Raw genomic sequence first — 19,911 nt, forward strand, 5'->3', positions numbered from 1 at the left:
GCATTTCTCATTTCCTTTTGTGTATATGTTCTTGCTGTTTTCTTTGTGGTTATCGTGGGGGTTACATTTAGCAATCTAATACTATACTACTCTTATTTCAGTTTATACTAGCTCATCTTTAATAATATATAAAAATCTTCTCAAATAATATATAAAAATCTTCTCACAACTCTGTTCCTACCCCCTTTTGATTGGCAATGTCACAAAATTAGATTTTTATACATTGTGTGTGCAAAAACATAAACTAATAATTCTTTGTATTAGTTTCTTAAAGTATGTAGAAGACTAAATTTGGAGTTATAAATCAAAGTTAAAATAATACTAGCTCTTGGGGTGCCTAAGTGGCCCAGTCAGTTAAGTGGCCAACTCTTGATTTTGGCTTGGGTCATGATCTCATGGTTCATGAGTTTGAGCCCTGTGTCAGTCTCTGAGCCCTGCTTCAGACATTCTCTCTCCCTCTCTGTCTGCCCCTTCCCTGTTTGCTCTTTCTCAAAATAAATAAGCATTAAAAAAAAAAATACTTGTATACACTAATAATTTTTGTTAGGCCATTTAGGGTCCTTTGTATTTCCATATGAATTTTATTTCCGAGTTCTCCATTACAACATTCTTTTTTTAAGCGGCTTAATTTTTTTTTTAATTAATTCAACAGATGCTTTTATAGAACACAGTGTGGAACTGGTGCTTTTATATATGTTGATTATTTAGAGTTAAATGAAGTTGGTGACCTGGTAGGGGAAATTGTGAGTTATCATATTGCTTTTTTTTTTTTTTTAATTTTACTTTTTTATTTTTTTAAATTTACATCCAAATTAGTTAGCATATAGTGCAACAGTGATTTCAGGAGTAGATTCCTTAGTGCCTCTTACCCATTTAGCCCATCCCCCCTCCCAAAACCTCTCCAGTAACCCTCAGTTTGTTCTCCACATTTATGAGTCTCTTCTGTTTTGTCCCCCTCTGTTTTTATATTATTTTTGTTTCCCTTCCTTTATGTTCATCTGTTTTGTCTCTTCAAGTCCTCATGTGAGTGAAGTCATATGATTTTTGTCTTTCTCTGACTAATTTCACTTAGCATAATACCTTCCAGTTCCATCCACATAGATGCAAATGGCAAGATTTCATTCTTTTTGATTGCCGAGTAATACTCCATTGTGTACGTATGTATATATGTGTGTGTGTGTGTGTGTGTGTGTATATATATATATATATATACACACACACATATACCACATCTTCTTTGTGCATTCATCCATCGATGGACATTGGGCTCTTTCCATACTTTGGCTATTGTTGATAGTGCTGCTATAAACATTGGGGTGCGGGTGCCCCTCTGAAACAGCACACCTGTATCCCTTGGGTAAATACCTAGTAGTGCAGCTGCTGGGTCGTAGGATAGTTCTACTTTTAATTTTTTGAGGAACCTCCATACTGTTTTGCAGAGTGGCTGCACCAGTTTGCATTCCCAACAGCAATGCAAAAGAGATCCTCTTTCTCCGCATCCTCGCCAACATCTGTTGTTGCCTGAGTTGTTCATGTTAGCCATTCTGACAGGTGTGAGGTGGTATCTCATTGTGATTTTGAACTGTATTTCCCTGATGATGAGTGATGTTGAGCATTTTGAGTTATCATATTGCTTTTAAGAATGATGGAGTGACAAAATGATGAAAAGCATCCTAAGGACTAAAAGATTATGTAGTGAGTTTTTTTGTTCTATTTTTTAAACTAACATACTTAAAATAAATTGGGTTTAAAGTGGAAACAGCTTCAGTATTTGAAATGAGTTGGTTTGGAGTTCTGGCATAGAAAGCTGTTTTCTGACTTGTGGCAAGATATTTGACACTTTAATCTCATTCATTTGCCTTATAAATGAAATAAAAATGTTTTGGCTACAGAGTTGCAATAGATAATTACGTTTATTTAATATCTGATCATTACCAATTGAAAATAAAGTACTAACAGCTCTGACTACTCTGAAAAGTTGTTTGTAGCCAAATGACATTATGAAGATAAAAACATTTTATATGTAATCGCAAAAATGTAAATGTAAGTTGTCTACTGATTCCTCATCTGGTGTGTTTACTTTTAAACCAACTGCTGAACCTTTTTTTTTACAAGTTACATCTTTAAAATTTTTAAGATACAGTACTCTGTTTTCAAAGCACTGATGACAGACATTTAAGAAAAAAAATTTTTTAATGTTTATTTTTGAGAGAGAGAGAGAGCGTGAGTGCAAGTGGGGGAAGGACAGAGAGAGAGGGAGACACAGAATCTGAAGCAGACTCCAGGCTCCAAGCTGTCAGCACAGAGACCGATGCGGGGCTCGAACTCACAAACCTCGAGATCATGACCTGAGCAGAAGTCTGACACTTAACCGACTGAGCCACCCAGGCACCCCCACAGACAATTTTTAATATGCTTTTAGATTCGTGTTCTATAGATTCTAACCTTTTTTTTCTCTCTCTCTTGAGAGAGAGCACACACACACACACACACACACACACACACACACACACACGTGAGCAGAGGAGAGGCAGAGAGAGAGAGAGGAGAGCAAATCCCAAACAGGCTCTGCACTGTCAGTGCAAAGCCCTAGCCAATGCAGGGCTCCAACTCAGGAACCAGACTGTAAGATCATGACCTTAGCCCTTATCAAGAGTCAGGCCCTTAACCAACTGAGCCCCTCAGGCACCCTTAACCTTGTTTGTTTGTTTAGTTTATTTTTTTAAATCAAGATCAAGTTGTGAAGAATACCGTCTTTGAAGCCAAACCACCATGGTCTGGATATTTCTTTTCTGAATATTAGCTATTGTCACTGAGAGTTGGGTTTTTTTGTTTGTTTTTTCTTTTTCTTTTTCTATGTTCATTGAAAGTTGTTGAAACTACCCGCATGTCTGTTACATCAGCTATAAAATAGAAGTAATAATCGTTCTTACATTACATAGTTTAAGTAAGTTAATGCATGTAAATGTATAGAACATTATAGGAACACAGAAATTGATGAGTACATGCTTATTTTTACTTCTGTTGTTACTATTCACCAACAACAAGGCTGATACAGATAAAATAGTACAAGGAACAGTGCATACATATATATCATTGCCTCCTATAGAATTTTTTTTAAAGGTTTTTCCCCTGTGCCTTTGTAATCATTCCTCTCCTTAACCCAAATTCCTTGAAACCACAGGTCTGATTTCTGTCTACGTATCTTTGGGAGTTTGGTTTCCATAAGGTGTGTTGTAGAAACAGTACAGTAAAGGGTGGCCCTTTATGTCTTGCTTAGCTTGACTTAGCATAAGTCATCCATTGTTGCATGATTTTGTAGTTTGCTGTTTTTTATTGCTGAGTAGTATGTATGGCTGTACGATATGAGTGTACCGTAGCTTATTTTGTTTTCCAATTTTGGGTGATAATAAAGTGGCTATAAATAGTTGCATACAGTGTTGCACATGGGCATATATTTGTATTCCTCTTGAATAAGTGCCTAGGTGTGGGGTTGCTGGTTTATAAGTACAAGTTTAATTGTATAAACAGCTCCCAAAAAGTTTTCCGGAGTGGCTTTGTTATTTTTCATTCCCTCCATCACAATATGAGGCATTGCTTTTACTTTTTTACCAGCACATGGTATGTTCAGATTTTTAAATTTTAGCCATTCTAGTAAGTATGTTGTGGTGTCTCGTGGTTTTAATTTGCTTTACTCCAATGACTAATAATTGAGCATCTTTTCATGTGCTTATTTCCCATTCTGATTCTTCTTTGGTGAAATGTCTCTTCAAACCTTTTGCCTATGTTTTGGTTGGGTTGTTTTCTTATTGAGTTGTAAGAGCTCTTTATATATTTTGGAAATACATTCTCTATCAGATATATGTTTTGCAAACATTTGCTCTCAGTCAGTAGCTTGTCTTTTTTGTATTTTTAACAATGTCTTTCTGAGAGCATAAATTAAATTTTTTTACCTTGCCTGATTGTACTGGTTAGAACCAGTATAGTAGAAGCAGCGTGTTCAATAGAAGCAGTGAGACTGCACATCCTTTCTTTCCTGATTTTAAGAGGAAAGCATTCAGGCTTTCACCATTAAGTATAATGTTAGTTGTTTTTTTACAGATGTCCTTGATCATAGCTTGGGGAAGTTTTTATATATTTTCAGTTTGAGAATTTTTACCATAAATGGGTATTAGATTTTGTCAGTAGCTTTTTTGTGTCTATTGAGGATTTGTATGATTTTGTACTTAATTACATTAATTCAGGGTTTCTCTCCTTCAACACTATTGACATTTGGGGCCAGGCAGTTATTTCTTGTCTTGTGTGTTGTAGAATGTTTAGCAGCATCCCTTCCTTCTACACGCTAGATGCCAGGAGTATTCAGTCCCTATTCCCCAGTTGGGAACCACTGCATTAATTTTTTTTTCCAATGTTAAAACAACTTTGAATTCGTGGAAGAAATTGGACTTGTTTATGGCGTATAATCTTTTTTTATATTGTTGGTTTTGTGTTGATTTTATTTTGTTAAGAATTTTTTCTCTGTTTCCATGAGGGATATTAATATGTTTTCTTTTCTTGTGATATCTTTGTCTGGCTTTGATATCAAGGTTATTCTGAGCTTCTAAAATAAGTTAGGGGAGTGTTTCCCTGTCTATTCTCTGAAAGAATTTTTATAGGATTGGTATTGTGCCTTCCTTAACTGTTGATACTTTTCACCAGTGAAGCCATCTGAACCTGGGAAGATTGTTCAATTACTAATTCAATCTTTATTGACACAGTTCTGTTCTGATTTTGTTTCTTTAAAAGATCTCTTTTTTTGAAAATTTTCATATCACATAAATGGTCTGATTTCCTGGCACAAATACTACATCATATTCTTTTATAATTCTTGAATTTCTGTACAGTCTGCAGTGGTATTACCTCTCTTATTCTTAGTAATGGTCATTTGTATCTTCTCTCTTTTCTTATCAGTCTAGTTAAATTTTATCCAACTTTTGGTTTCATTTATTTTTCTCTGTATTTGTTTTCTATTTCACTGAATTCTTGACTTTTATTATTCTACTTTGTATTTGGTTTGCTCCTTTCTAGCTAGTTGAGGTTAATGCTTAAGTTATTCTAGCTGTTTCTATTTTTCTAATATGAAATTTAAATTATACTTGAATCATTGCTTTAACTATACTCTGTATATTTCAATATGTTGTATTCTTATTGTCATGTAGTTAAAATTTTTTTCTAATTCTCAATTTCTCCTTTGACCTTTAGACTCTTTAGAGGCATGTTGTTTAATTTCCTAATATTGGGGAATTTTCCAGGCATTTTTTCTCTTGATTTATATTTCCATTGTTGAAGAATTCTAATTCAGGAGTTTTAATATTAACATGTGAAAGACTGACTTAAAAAACCACCCATTCATATCTACCATCTGTTGGCCTTCCTCCTCCTCACTGATGGGTAGTACCTCAAGGTAGGAAACTAGGAGTTCTCAACTTCTTTTTCTGCACTACTCTAATTCTAGTTCACCAAAAATGTTGATTTGGCCCTTGAACATAGCCTCTCCTTTATGTCTACATTCCTACCACTGTAAATTTGGATCTCAATACTCAGTCATATATTATTAGCCTCCTGACTTGCATTTCTGTTACCAATGACATTCAGGATCTATAAGGACCTTTTGCCACTCAGTGTCTGTACTCATCACATGGTCTCTGTCATACTGGGCTTTGGCTGTAGTTCTTGCTTTTGCGTCTTACCTCTCCAGTTGGGGCACGACTGACTTACAGTTTTACAATGTGTCCAACATAGCTTAGCAGACTTTTCTGTATATTATTAATACAGTGGAATATGTTTGATTCATAGTATATATCATTTTCTCATTCTCTTTCAACCTATACAATTGGTTTTAGAGTTTGAGGAAATTTCAGGGTATGGACTATATTTAGTAGTTGTAAATATATTTTGGTTTTTTGGTAGTAGATTATACAGGACTGGGCCCCATCAATCCCAGTAGATTAAATAAGGGGAATTTTATATAGAGAATTATTAACTGCTATAGAAGAGTAACTAATATAGAAGGAAACTGTATATGATTTGCTAGGGCTGAGGGAAAGTACCCAAGGAAGGACAAACTTGGAAAGGATTCAGATTTCATTCGAAGAGGGTCTGGTTCAGCCTACCAGCCTCAGAGAAGTTTCATGGTTAGGCCAAGCTAGAGCTGGCTTGGAGCTGCCTGACAAGCAATTGACCACCCTCTGGAGTATAGGAATTCAGGAATGGGGAGCTAGTGACTTGTAGTATGGTGTGCGGTGGCAGGAAGCTTCTAGAATGTGTATGAGGCTTTTGGTTACCATATCAAGAGGACTGCAGGAAAGTTATTTCTAGACTAATGTTGCAAAGTCACAGAAGGACTGTGTTCTGGGCCCATGGCTGGGGTCAGCACCACCAGATGTTCTCTCAGCCACCCCACCAACTCCAGCCTGCACCTGAAATCATTGGAGAGCCTCTTGTGCAACGTTCCCTCAGCACCCTCTGCTGAGAAAACTTAACATCATACTCACTTCACAGGAGAAATAGTTAGAAGATACTCTGTTGTTAGAACATATATTGAAGGGTGCATTTGGAGCTAAGAGGCAATAAAATGATAACTGACACACAAATGTAAAAGACTGAATGGTCGTTTGCAGGTTTAACCTCAACATTCGTCATCTCTACCTCCAGTTTACTGGATGACCTGTCCTTTTAATTTTCAGTCTCTATGTAGAATCTTTTTTTTTTTTTTCCTTGTTTATTGATCTACCTACCATAGTTTTCTGTGCTCCATTCCTTGGGATTCCTTTTTGTTTCTGGCTCATCTCCTCCTCTAACAACACTATTTCTTCTAGTCTCCCCACTTAGAAGTAGGCTTTCTGAATATTCTTTTCTTTCCCATTTCCCTGGTAGCTGCTTTCCTTTCTAAAAATCATCTTTGGTCTCTCTAATTTGTCTTTTGGTCTCTATGTGATTTTCTCATTAGCACTTGGTTCCAACTCACTTCTCCAATCTCTCTGGAGATCGGATATTACAGGAATCATTTCTAATCTGCCCTGGGAATTTTTTTATTTTTAAAATTGTCAAAATTTTAATATGCTGCCTTCCTTATTCACATTTTAGCATAGGTCAAGCTGGTTTTGGCAGTGGTGGTGGGGGGGGTGTTTTGTCACACACATACACTATGATGTTGAATTCAAAGCAGTCTTTCTCTATGTAACAGAAGTTAGTCTGATAATATCTTTAAGTGCTGTAAACCAGGAACGTTTCCTTCTTCTTTCCCTCCTTTCATTGTGTGTGTGTGTGTGTGTGTGTGTGTGTGTGTGTGTGTGTGTGCGCGCGCTTTACAATTCCCCCAAAGATTACATGTCACCTATAGTTTGTTTTAATATATTAGTAGAGGCTCATTTTAAAAGTAAATTCCTTGAAATTAGGTATGTAGAATATAGTATTAACTATTTGAACTTCCTATCAGAACATGGAGATAACTCTTTTAATCAGAATTGCTTGTAATGGGACTTAGGCTTATCATGTCTTTAGAATATTCGATTTGTTTTTTAAAGATGACTCTTTACCCTTGGCATAAATAACTATTTAGAACTTGTGTTTTTGAAACTTAAAATTCAGTTTTCTGGGGCACCTGGGCGTGCAATCAGTTAAATGTCCAACTCTTAATCTCAGCTCAAGTCATATCTCACAGTTCATGAGTTCGAGCCATGTATTGGGCTCTGCACTGATGGCACAGAGCCTGCTTGGGATTCTGTCTTTCCTTTTTTCTGTCCCACCCCCACTTGTGTATGTGTTGCATGTGCTCTCTCTCTCTCTCAAAATAAACTCAAAAAAAATTTTTTAATTTAGTTTTCTGAACCAAACTGTTATTTTCAGACGAACATACAAATTTATCTGGGAATTATTTCTTTGGTTAGTTTTTTGTTGTTTTTTGTTTTTGTTTTGTTTTGTTTTAGACAGTAGAGATGTTATTTTTTTGAAACTTTCATTGATTGCAGGTTGTCTTTCTGGTTCAGAGTGATTGAGAATTTTACTGACATATCCTAGAAATTTCTTTAGGAATATCAATATCTTGAAGATATAGATAATTATTTATTGATTATTGGTTTATTTAATGTTTATTTATTTTGAGAGAGAGTGTGTACGTGAGAGGGGGAAGGACAGAGAGAGGGAGAAGATCCAAGAAGGCTCCACATTCATGGTGGAGCCCTACATGGGGCTTGATCTCACAACAGTGAGATCATGACCTGAAATGAAATCAAGAGTCGGATGCTTAACCAGCTGAGCCACCCAGACACCCCAATTTTTATTAATTATTGTTGATATTGGTTATGGTATCTGAAAATTTCTAGATGATAGGTTTTCAAAAATGGATGCTTATAATTAGAATTCTATACAAGATGTATATATTCCAATGAAAAATTACAGATTAAGAAGACCAACTATGTAAAAATGTAGTTCTGCTGAACAAATTATTTAGTTAAAATCTTAATTTGTTGATGTTAATCATTTTAAAATAGAAAATAAAGCATATATAGGAAAATATAATTTTTTTTTAAGATGATTGTTTTTACTGAAAACTGCATAACAACAACAGAAAAATCAAGGCTATTTATAAAATGTCTGACTGTTGCCTGGTGTTCTAAATGCATATCTTAAGTGGATCTGAATATCTGAATAAAACCTCTGTACTTTTTTAATAACTTTGGCTTTTTGTAGTACAAGCTTACTAAATATTTAACTTTTTTTTTTTTTCCATCAGGAACATTGATAAACATTTGCTTGTTTTTTAGGTAAAATCTGTAAAAACTGGGTCAGTTTTTTGGACGATGTGCTGCTGCTTATCATATTTCTATATGGTAAGAATTCATTATTGAAATTATACAAGGTCTGGCAAGTCTTTCACAGTTAGACCAATTCCTCGTCTTCATCATTTTCTTCTCATCCAGACTAGTTCTCTATTTCCTTTTTTCCTGAAATGTTTGGATTTTAATTTTGTTTAATATAGTCCCTTTCATTACTGCTATACTCTTCCCTACCCCCATCTCTGGAGTGTGTATGGACTTTGCTTTAGTGGGGAGGGCTAATAAATGCCAATCCCTCAAATATAATATTTGCAGCAAGTGAAACAATTTTTCTTTTCAGATGTACAACTTTACCTAAATAATGGTGCTATCCTCTAGGTAAACTACCTACGTACTTTTTTCAACAGATTACTTAGATTGGGGTTCAGAATTACCTCTTCATTCTCCTGCCTTTTTTCCCACACCACAGACTATCATCTAGTAGTCTTGTGCTGAAAACTAGTGATAATTTTAGGTAAGGTTTTGTTTGTTTGTTTTTGAACACATAGCATGGAATTTGTGCATCCAAATTATCCATGCCCCTTTTAAAGTGGTTAAGGCCAGGCACATTCTGTGAGCTTGTACCCAAGTAATAGAAAACTCATTCTCTTTGAAGTTTACATTTAAATTTTGGAGGTAATTCAAAGTCCTTCACTTAGAACCCCTGCTCAATCAGAGTAACATTGTTTTTGGTGTAAAATAGCATGTCAGTGAAGCAATAAACATGTTCTTTATTGTATACCGAAGGCTGTTCATTACAAGTGGTTCTGAAATATTTTAGATATGGGCAGCATTGTTAGAATGTATATATTAACATCTAGTGTCTTAATGTGTCTATTGGTCAAATGGTTCTTTCAAGCTTTTGATTATTAATGTACACCCACAACTTTGTTCTTGACAAGAGCTTATTGCCTATTGAATATACTCAAAAAGGTAATACTATTGGTCAAAAATAAACATTATCTTTACCGAAACAGAGCCAGCTGGTAGAGCATGTGACTCTTGATCTCAGGGTTGTGAGTTCAAGCCCCACATTGGGCATATAGCTTACTTAAAAAAAAAAAAAAAAAAAAAAAAAAAAATTTAAAGAACCATACAAAAAAAAATTAGACCAGAACATACTCCGTTATTCTGATAGAACAGTCTAACTTTATGATACATGCTAAGCATTAAAATGGAATCTTGATTTGTAATCCATTAGTATGAAATAATTTATACTTAAGGTAGTACCTTTTATTTTGAGTGTCTTGAAGCATATCCAGATTATCCGAGAGTTCCTTATAGTTCAGTTGTTGGCTGGTGCTAAACATTCATTGTTCTTATTCTCAGTGAAGCTTCTTGCAATGTAGTTATCAAAAGTGAGGGAAGTAAAAGCCTTTCTTTTCCCTTTTAAAAATTTATGATCTGTATCTTAAGAATCCTCACCTTTATGACAGACTTTTTACTACCAATTCAAAATTATAATGTTCTCAGTGTTACTAAGTTTAATCTGACCATTTCTCCAGTGAATATAGAAAAGCATGTTGGATTTATGGGATTATTATTTTAATAATACATAGAAATAGGTTATATGTAGGCTTCATAAATCAATTTTAAGCATCTGTCACGCTTGCCAAAAATCCTAGTGTTTGTTTATATTTGTTCATTATATGTTTAGATTGTCATGACAAATAAAACTGAATCTATTTTTAAAAGCAGACATTTAAATTATTTAACTTTGCATTTCTTAATCCGTAGGTCTCTGCTTGGGGTGGTTATGTGTTTATCATCAACCTTATTCCACTGCATGTATTTGTGCTGTTACTGATGCAGAGATACAGCAAAAGAGTCTACATAGGTGAGTGATTTGACGTTTGAAATCTCACCTCTAAGAGATGTTTCATTGAACAGCCATACATTTTCATTGAACAGCCATTTCTGTTTGGCCGTGTTACTCATAAGAAGGTGAAAATAATTTCATATATATTTTTTTGTTTTTTTGTATCAATAAGGTGGGTCAGGCACTTTTACGTATATACATTGTTACCAACTTCTTGATGAGTTTTTGCTGTTGTAAAAATTAGTCTGCAGATACTAGATTTAATATTTGTCAGCCCAGGGGCGCCTGGGTGGCGCAGTCGGTTAAGCGTCCGACTTCAGCCAGGTCACGATCTCGCGGCCCGTGAGTTCGAGCCCCGCGTCAGGCTCTGGGCTGATGGCTCGGAGCCTGGAGCCTGTTTCCGATTCTGTGTCTCCCTCTCTCTCTGCCCCTCCCCCGTTCATGCTCTGTCTCTCTCTGTCCCAAAAATAAATAAAAAACGTTGAAAAAAAAAAAAAAAAATATTTGTCAGCCCAGTTTTTTCCTTAATTTGGGGGAATGGGTATTCTGTCTTGAAAATCATTCACATATGGGGCACCTGGGTGGCTCAGTTGGTTAAGCGTCCGACTTCGGCTCAAGTCATGATCTCGCAGTTTGTGAGTTCGAGCCCCACATCGGGCTCTGTGCTGGCAGCTCGGAGCCTGGAGCCTACTTCAGATTCTGTGTCTCCCCCTCTCTCTACCCCTCCCCTGCTCACACTCTGTGTGTCTCTGTCTCTCAATAATAAATAAACGTTAGAAAAAGAAAAACTAAAAAAGGAAAAGAAAATCATTCACATATGCATATTCAAATTCAGCACAGTCACTGTAAGAGTAAACAGTTTAATAAACTTTTGAAAACCTTATCTGTATAGTATACGACAGAGTACCTTCGTCCATTTGGGCTGCTTAAACAAAACACCACAGGCTAGATAGCATGTAAACAACAGAAATTTCTCACAGTTCTGGAGGCTGCAAAGTCCCAGATTAAGGTAACAGAATGGTCACGTTTTTGTAAGGGCTCCCTTCCTAGTTCATAGCTGGTACCTTTTTGCTTTGTCCTTACATTGTAGAAGGGAGGAACTAGTTCTCTGGACCTCTTTTAAAAGGTTACTAATCCCCAAAGCCCTTACTACCACCTTACTACCTCCCGAATGCCACCTCATAATACTGATACATTGGCCATTAGGTTTTAAACTTGCGACTTTTGGGAAGGTGAACATTCAGACGAACCTGTTTTCTATGAAATCTTTATTTTTTTTCTCTAGGTTTTAAAACATATCTTTTGAATAAGATGCTTAGTGATAGATGTCTCAAATCGTAGAGCTCATTATCCATGATAGAGACAGAACCTTTATAGGTTGAATTAATAAGAGAGAAGTTGTGGTTTGAACCCAATGTCTTAGTAAAATAATACAATTCCAGTATGATAATGTTGTTGGAAAGCAGTAACAGAAAGATAAAGCTTATTTACTTACCTAAAAAAACAAAATCAAACAACAAAGGGGCTCCTGGGTGGCTCAGTCGGTTAAGCGTCCGACTTCGGCTCAGGTCATGATCTCACAGTCCATGAGTTCGAGCCCTGCGTCAGGCTCTGTGCTGACAGCTCAGAGCCTGGAGCCTGCCTCATATTCTGTGTCTCCCTCTCTCTCTGCCCCTCCCCTGGTCATGCTCTGTCTCTCTCTGTCTCAAAAATAAATTAAAAAAAAACATTAAAAAAAATTTTAAAAAACAACAAAATAAACCCAGTAGTCTGGCAATTCCTCAAAAACTTAATTGGAGAGTTACCCTATGACCCAGTAATTCACTCCCAGGTATACCCCCAAGAGAATTGACAGTAACTATTCACACAGAAACATGTACACTGATGTACATTGCAATATTTATTATCCCTAATAGCCAAAAAGTGAAGACACCCCAGATGTCCACCAACTGATGGATAAATAAAGTGTGTATATTCATATAGTAGAATATTATTTAGCCGTAAGAAGGAATGAAGTACCGATACGTTGTGAGGCTTGAAAACATTATGCTAAGTAAAATAAGCCAGACACTTAAGCCCATGTATAATTGTAGGATTCTTTTTGTATGAAATGTTCAGAATAGACTAATCCTTAGAGACAGAAAGTAAATAGGTTTAGTGGTTGCCGGAGGTTTGGGGAATGGAAGAGTGACTGCTAATGGGAATGAGGTTTCTTTGGGGATGAGGAAGTGTTCTGGAATTAGATAGTGGTAATAAATACACAACTTTGTGACTATAATAAGAAAAAGCACTCTATGGCATATTTAAAAAGGTGAATTATATAGGGTGTATACCATATCAATTTAAAAAGTTCATATATAGTCATTTCAGCATACTTTATAACAGTCACCACTGAAATAATATATTATCAAGTGCTTATTTGATACCACAGACTAAGTTGTTTACATGTATTTAACTCATTTAATTTTCATAACCACATTGTGAGAGGGTAGTGTAGGTACTGTTACTGTCCTTATTTTACAGGATGAGGAAGCAAAAAAGGACATAATTTGCTCAAGACCATGTGATTTAGGCCTGAACTTAGAAGTTTTGGCTCCATAGCCCATGATGCTACAAATTACTATTTCTATTAAAACTGTATGCCTACCATGTAAATAAATACCTTACTGTTGAAATACATTAGTCTGTGATATATCTCTACCCTGAAAACACTGTAAACAGTCTTTAGGATCCAGAAAGGAGAATGATAGATTAAACTTCAAGTCTCAACTTTTTGTTTTAGAGATATGTAAGTAGAGAAATTTTTTAAGTTAAATGTAATAGGGGAGGAACTAAAAATTTTTTTAATTTAAAAACTTCTGGGTCTTGAAAATTTAATGGTCAGGGGAATAGAGTGGGGAGCAGATTGAGGAATGGACTTGTGTAACGTCCCTGAATCAGGAGGAGGAAGAAGAGCCAAAATAGAAGGAGCTAGATACATACATTGTTAAAGAGGTCAAATGAAAGGATTTTCTACATAAAAGTTGAAAGCATGAACAGTGTCCAACTTCCCTTGAGTGTTAGTACTAAGATCTAGTAGGGTGAGAATTAAGGAAAGACCTTGTATTTGGCGAATAGGATTTCTATAGTAACTTTACAAAAAGTACGCAATTAATACTGCTTTGGTTGGCTCTTGAAAATTTTTCTTCTTTTAAGAGGGAAGAAAACTAAAGTAGTTCAGGGATATTATATATATGTGTGAAGTTAGATTAGTAAACACCTCAGATAATTTTGTAGTGTTGAGATTCTCTACCCCCACCTTCCTTGTTTTATAGCTTATTCCATTCATATGATTAAGGGTATTTTAGGTGATTTGTATACTCTTTCATAGTTTACTTTTAAATGGATGGGAAATGATGGTATAGAAAAATCAGCTATTCTCTACTTTATCCTAAATGTATCAAGATTTAAGTTCAATTTAACCTAACTTAATGGTCCTGGAAAATTTGAAGGCATTATAAAGCTACATATAGAGGTTTGCCCTCTGATTTTATCACGTAACATCCTTTGTCTGTAGTTCTCTCTCCTCATGAGCAGAAACATTTAGATAAAGAAAATAATGATTGATAAATGGCAAACTCATAATCCTTTAAACCAAATATTTGATTGGGTTCTTAGTATCAAATTAAATGAAGTAAAAATGAATCATTTGAAATAATTATGAAAAATGGTTTTCCCTTTCAGTAGATTTTTTGCACGTGTCTTTAGAATCCGTTGGTAAGCCAGGGAAAACTCAAAAGTTTGTTCACATGTGGCAAGAGGGGCACATGGAAGATAATGTGGATGTATAGGGTATGTGTGGCACAGGAGTGGGGGGTTGGAGGGGCAAGGGAAAAGAAAAGCCCCTTGAAATTTATGTGGGAAGAAAGTTAAATTATTTTGTGAAGATATATTTTGTACTTGGTGTATTCACCATGTTGGGAAGTGAATTACACACAGTTACGTCACAAATAGGATTCTGATGTTTTAATAAGAAGAAAGAACACCCATATCGTAATTTGCATTTATAGAGAGAGTGGTTTACAGGTATCGCATAACACTAATGGGTATAAAATCATTTAACCTTTAGAAATGTTTAATCACACTTTACATAATAAAGAAATTATTAAAGATATGAAGACATGTTTAGCAGTGTTCATTATGGTGTTACTTATAATTGAAAATAGTTTAAATGTCCAATAGAGAAATTTTAATTTTTAAGTTACACTTAAATTGTAGTGTTGCCAAATCATGAAATATTATGGCATCATTAAATGTAATCTTTTTTGGTATTTGGTGAGTTAGGAAAAAGTTAATAAAAAGCAGACAGCAAGGATTACTAGTGATACTTTTTCTTCATATTTTTCTCTGCTTTCCAGATTTTCTACAATGAGCATGTACTAAATTCATAATAAATGAGACTTTTTAATTTATAGAAATGTGAATTTTATCTCATGGTTTATTACAATTAAAATTTTAAATTAGAATAACTTAAAGAGCAGGAAGAAACTAGTTTCTAGTATTGATAAGTGATTTTTAAATGTCACTGAAGAATTTGCTTATTGTGTGTGTTCTTTCGTTGAGGTCATTTGAGTAAGAAGAGAGTAACAATCACTTTTTATATTATATCTAAACTACATATTTATGGTAATATTTCCTGGTGGAACCATCATATAAAGAGCAAAGTATTATAGACATATACCACATACTTTAGTTCTGTACAAATTGTTCTAGGATTGTAGAGTTTGTGAGTGAAGAAAAGACAATCCTGCTATTGAATGAATTAAAAAGAAAACCAGAGGGGTCCCTGGCTGTGTCAGTCCGTAGAACATGTGACTCTTGATCTTGGGGTCATGAGTTCAAGCCCCATATTGGGCATAGAGCTTATTTTAAAAACTTTCTTAATTTAAAAAAATATTTTTTTAAGTAAAACCAATAAATTTTAGGCATCATGTTTATACTTGCCATACATAAACAAAACATATCTAATGCTACACAACAATAGACGTAAAAATTGCATGTAAAAATTCTACAAGCATGTAAAAAGCTTGGAAGCACTAGAATTTAGTTTGCCTAATTTTACCTTTCCTTTCTTTCCTTTTTTTTTTTTTTTTTGAGGAGTAAATCAGTTCAGTAGAGGATTAAATGTTTTGTGCTAGCCATTAGGATGCATAGATGATCAAAAGATGGCCCTTTTCTAGGGCCATCAATGTAATTGGTATCCGTTAATACATTGTAATCATAGCATATGAACAAAATGGAAATGAGAAGGAGTTTGTGAAGATCAGTTTTGACTTTTAAGTTTCAGGAAGGTCTTGTTGGGCTTTCCAACTGACTGTCCTTCTGAAAGTTTTGGAGATAAATCATGATCTTGAGAGGAGAAAATAGTATAGAAATAGACTTACAGAGGGTTTGTGATGATGTAACCATAAATGAGAAGTGCCGTAACAGGGTAAAGAGTATGCACTACAGGGGCACCTGGGTGGTTCAATTGATTGAGTGTCCCTCTCTTGATCTCCATTCAGGTCGTGATCTCTCGGTTCATGGGATTGAGTCCCATATCAGGCTCTGTGCTGATAACGGGAGGCTGCTTGGGATTCTCTCTGCTCCTTCCCCACTTTTGCTCTCCCTGTCTCTAAAAATAAATAAATTTTAAAAAGAAAAAAAACTCTTTAAAAAGAGCATGTACTGCAGAACCAAATTAACAGGATTCAATTTCCTGGTCTAGTCCCTTACTAGTGGTCACTTTACCACTAGTCACTTACTAGCAATTTTGGGCAGATTACTTAATTTCTTTATGCTTTAATTAATGTCCTCATGCATGAGTCAAACGGAGATAATAATAATTCCCACCTTGTAGAATTTAAGGATAATGAAAAGTGCTTATAAAAGGACTAACACAAAGTGTTATTTAAGTGTTGGCCTCTGTTGTTAATGTTAAAATTATGAAGGAATAGCCAGGTAAGAAGAAAAAGTTCTGGGGGCGCCTGCGTGGCTTAGACACTTAAGCGTCTAACTCTTGATTTAGGCTCAGGTCGTGATCTCACAGTGCGTGAGCTTGAGACCCATGTCAGGCTCTGCACTGACATCGCAGGGCCTGCTTAGGATTCGCTCTCTCTTTCTCTGCCCCTCCCCTGCTTGTGCTCTTCTCAAAATAAATAATTTTTTTTTTTAATGTTTATTTATTTTTGAGACAGAGAGAGACAGAGCATGAACGGGGGAGGGGCAGAGAGAGAGGGAGACACAGAATCTGAACCAGGCTCCGGGCTCTGAGCTGTCAGCACAGAGCCCGACGCGGGGCTCGAACTCATGGACCGTGAGATCATGACCTGAGCTGAAGTCGGACGCTTAACCAACTGAGCCACCCAGGCGCCCCAATAAATAATTTTTTTAAAAAAGAAGAAAGAATGCCAGAGGCCAAGAGGTGATTATAAAGACTGAGGATGACTAAAGATTGTTTTTTGTTTTAAATGTAGATAAACTTTCACCACAGCTATTTTGATTATGAAAAATATAGCAGAGAAATGACACTGGTATGTTACATAGAGCATCACAGAGCAGCTAAAACACAATAATAGAGTGGTGTGCTTATTATTATATACAGTTTAAAATTTTAAGATAATGTATATAATTGAGAAAGTCAAATATTACTACAAAGCTTAAAAGCAAAATCAGCAGTTCTTTTCTCCGCCTTTTCCTTAATTGGCTTAGTCCTTAAATTCTTATCGTGAAACAACTACTTACAGTTATTTCAGTTGTTTCTTTTGGTTTTTACCACGAATGTACTTTTTAAACCACCAATTCCAACATGTGTGGGAGGTTTGCCACACCACCAAACTGTTCCCTGACACCAGCTAAGTGTCCTAACATTCAACTCAATTGTGGTATCGTCTACCCTTAGGTACCATCAGATGCCACAGGTTAAGGGTTCAGTCCCATAAGACTGGCCTCTGCTTTTATGCCAGTCACAAGTCCGGGTTGTCACCTGTACTTCTGACCATATGACTGTAAATCCGAGGTTCCCATGACCTCTTCCAAATCCATAGGTTTGATTAATTTGCTAGAGTACAAGATTACAGGTTTATTATAAAAGGGTGTATGTAATTCAGGAACATGCAGATGGAAGAGATGTATTGGGCCAGGTATGGGGAAAGAGCATTGAGCTTCCCTTCTCTTGCCAGGCACTCCACTTTCCCCAAATCTCCACTTTCTCAACCTGAAGCTCTTGGAACCCTGTCCTTTGGAGGTTTTATGGAGGCTTCATTACATAGTCATGGTTGATCAAACCATTGGCCGTTGGTGATTGAATTCAATCTTGAGCCCGTCTCCCATCCCTGGAGGTCAGGGGCGTGGGACTGAAATTCCAGCCTTCCGATCATGTGGTTGGTTCCCTGTGGCAACCAGCCTTCATCTTAGGTGAGGTGCAAAAGTCACCTCAGTAATACAATAAAAGAACCTTCATCATTCTCCTCACTTGGGAAGTTCCAAGGGTTTTGGGAGCTCTCTGCCAGAACAGTGGATGAAGACCAAATGTATGTTTCTTATTATAAATCATAGTAGCACAAAATGAAATTCCTGTTTCTTAAAAAAAAAAAAAAATATGAAGGTGTATTTTTGAGAGAGGGAGACACAGAACGTGAGCAGGGGAGGGGCAGAGAGAGAGGGAGACATAGAATCCGAAGAGCCTCCAGGCTCTGAGCTGTCAGCACAGAGCCTGATGGAGGGCTCGATCTCACGAACCATGAGATTATGACCTGAGCCCGAAGTCAGTTGCTTAACCAACTGAGTCACCCAGGCGCCCTGAAACTCCTATTTCTTGATTTTTGTTTTCCAATTTTAGATGCTGTTAACCATCTTATTATTTCTACCCTTTTGAGATTTAGCTGCCATCCATCAAATTTCTACTTACACACAAGTACACTTTTCTGTCTCTGCTCCTAAGTGCATTCTGTGTGTGTGTGACACACACACACGTAAGCAGGTTCCATGAGTGTGGAACCCTACATAGAGCTCAATCTCATGACTCTGGGATTGTGCCCTGAGCCAAAATCAGGAGTCAGACGCTCAACTGACTGAGCCATCCAAGCACCCCTAAGTGCATTCTTTGGAAAAATAAAGTCTGATATCTGTTTAAATAGGGAAAACTACCAATTTTATTTTTTGAAATATCTAGAATTCTTTGTTTTGGTAGTGTCCCTTGAAAAACACCATGAAGGGATTTAATTTTATGAGCTTGAGATCAGAAACAGCTCCCATTTGTTCACATGAAGTTTAAGAGATAAAATATTTATGACATTGACTCTTTACTGTCTATACTAATACCTTAATATATCCCATTCTAAGGCCTTGGGAAGCCTCCTGGAAAGAAGAGTTAGGAGTATTGTGAAATAACAGACTATAGGGCAATAGCATATACTTAGGTGGAGGCATGGGGTAATCAGAATAGAAGTAACATATTTGGTCTTGCACATAACTTGTACTGCCTTAGAGGGCAATTTTCCCAAGAAATTAAGGTTTGCTGCATTTTACAATAAATAAAAACTCAGGAAGGAAAAAATTACAACTAAATAGAATAGAATTAGTTTTTTCTCAAATGACTTCTCTAAGTCAGCTAAGAATTCAAAAAGCAACATAAGAATTATGTTTCTTACTACAGAAATGTATTTTGTTTAATTGCCAGTAACATTTTACAAGCTAGAAATGCTAAATATCAAAGAGGTGTCTGCCATTTCTGCTAATACATAGTTATAGGTAATAAACATCTTTAAAACCTATTAATTAGCAACTTTTTTAAATTATAAAATAACTCTTAGAAGGGCTTCAGAATGTAAATAAACTAAAATCATTTTGATAGTTTAGATCTCAGATATTGAAAGTAATAAAGGGTTATACAGTTTTGTATTTGTGGCAGATAAATTCTTACCACAATAAAAGATTACGTTTATAGCCTATAGATGAATTAGATTTTTATAAGGATTGAATATGTCCATATACCATTAAGACATGGTTTTCCCGTGCTGCATAGAATGTTTACAATTTGTTACTGATGTCTTATTTTGACTTAATTGATTTGCCTTTCTTTTTTGTATCTTCAAGGGAACATGAGCCAAGAGCAGACAAACAGGGACTATCATAATTGCCCCCCCCCCCATTTTTGTACCAAGTTTTCATTAAAAATTTCACTAGAATTTGCAATATTAGTTCCATAAAGTGAGTTTT

At 35.8% G+C, this 19,911-nt stretch overlaps 1 protein-coding gene across 3 annotated transcripts in view; it reads left to right on the forward strand.

Moving 5' to 3' along the window:
* The window catches only part of STT3B (STT3 oligosaccharyltransferase complex catalytic subunit B), a 106,118-nt gene that overhangs the window by 61,507 nt on the left and 24,700 nt on the right, over window positions 1-19,911 (forward strand). For all 3 annotated transcript variants that reach the window (XM_042903425.1, XM_042903427.1, XM_042903426.1), the window contains exons 4-5: window positions 8,805-8,870; window positions 10,593-10,692. In XM_042903425.1, the coding sequence (XP_042759359.1) occupies window positions 8,805-8,870; window positions 10,593-10,692 (166 nt within the window). The remainder of the gene's footprint in view (window positions 1-8,804; window positions 8,871-10,592; window positions 10,693-19,911) is intronic.

Source organism: Panthera leo, chromosome C2 (genome assembly GCF_018350215.1).
Source record: "Panthera leo isolate Ple1 chromosome C2, P.leo_Ple1_pat1.1, whole genome shotgun sequence".
Lineage (NCBI taxonomy): Eukaryota > Metazoa > Chordata > Mammalia > Carnivora > Felidae > Panthera > Panthera leo.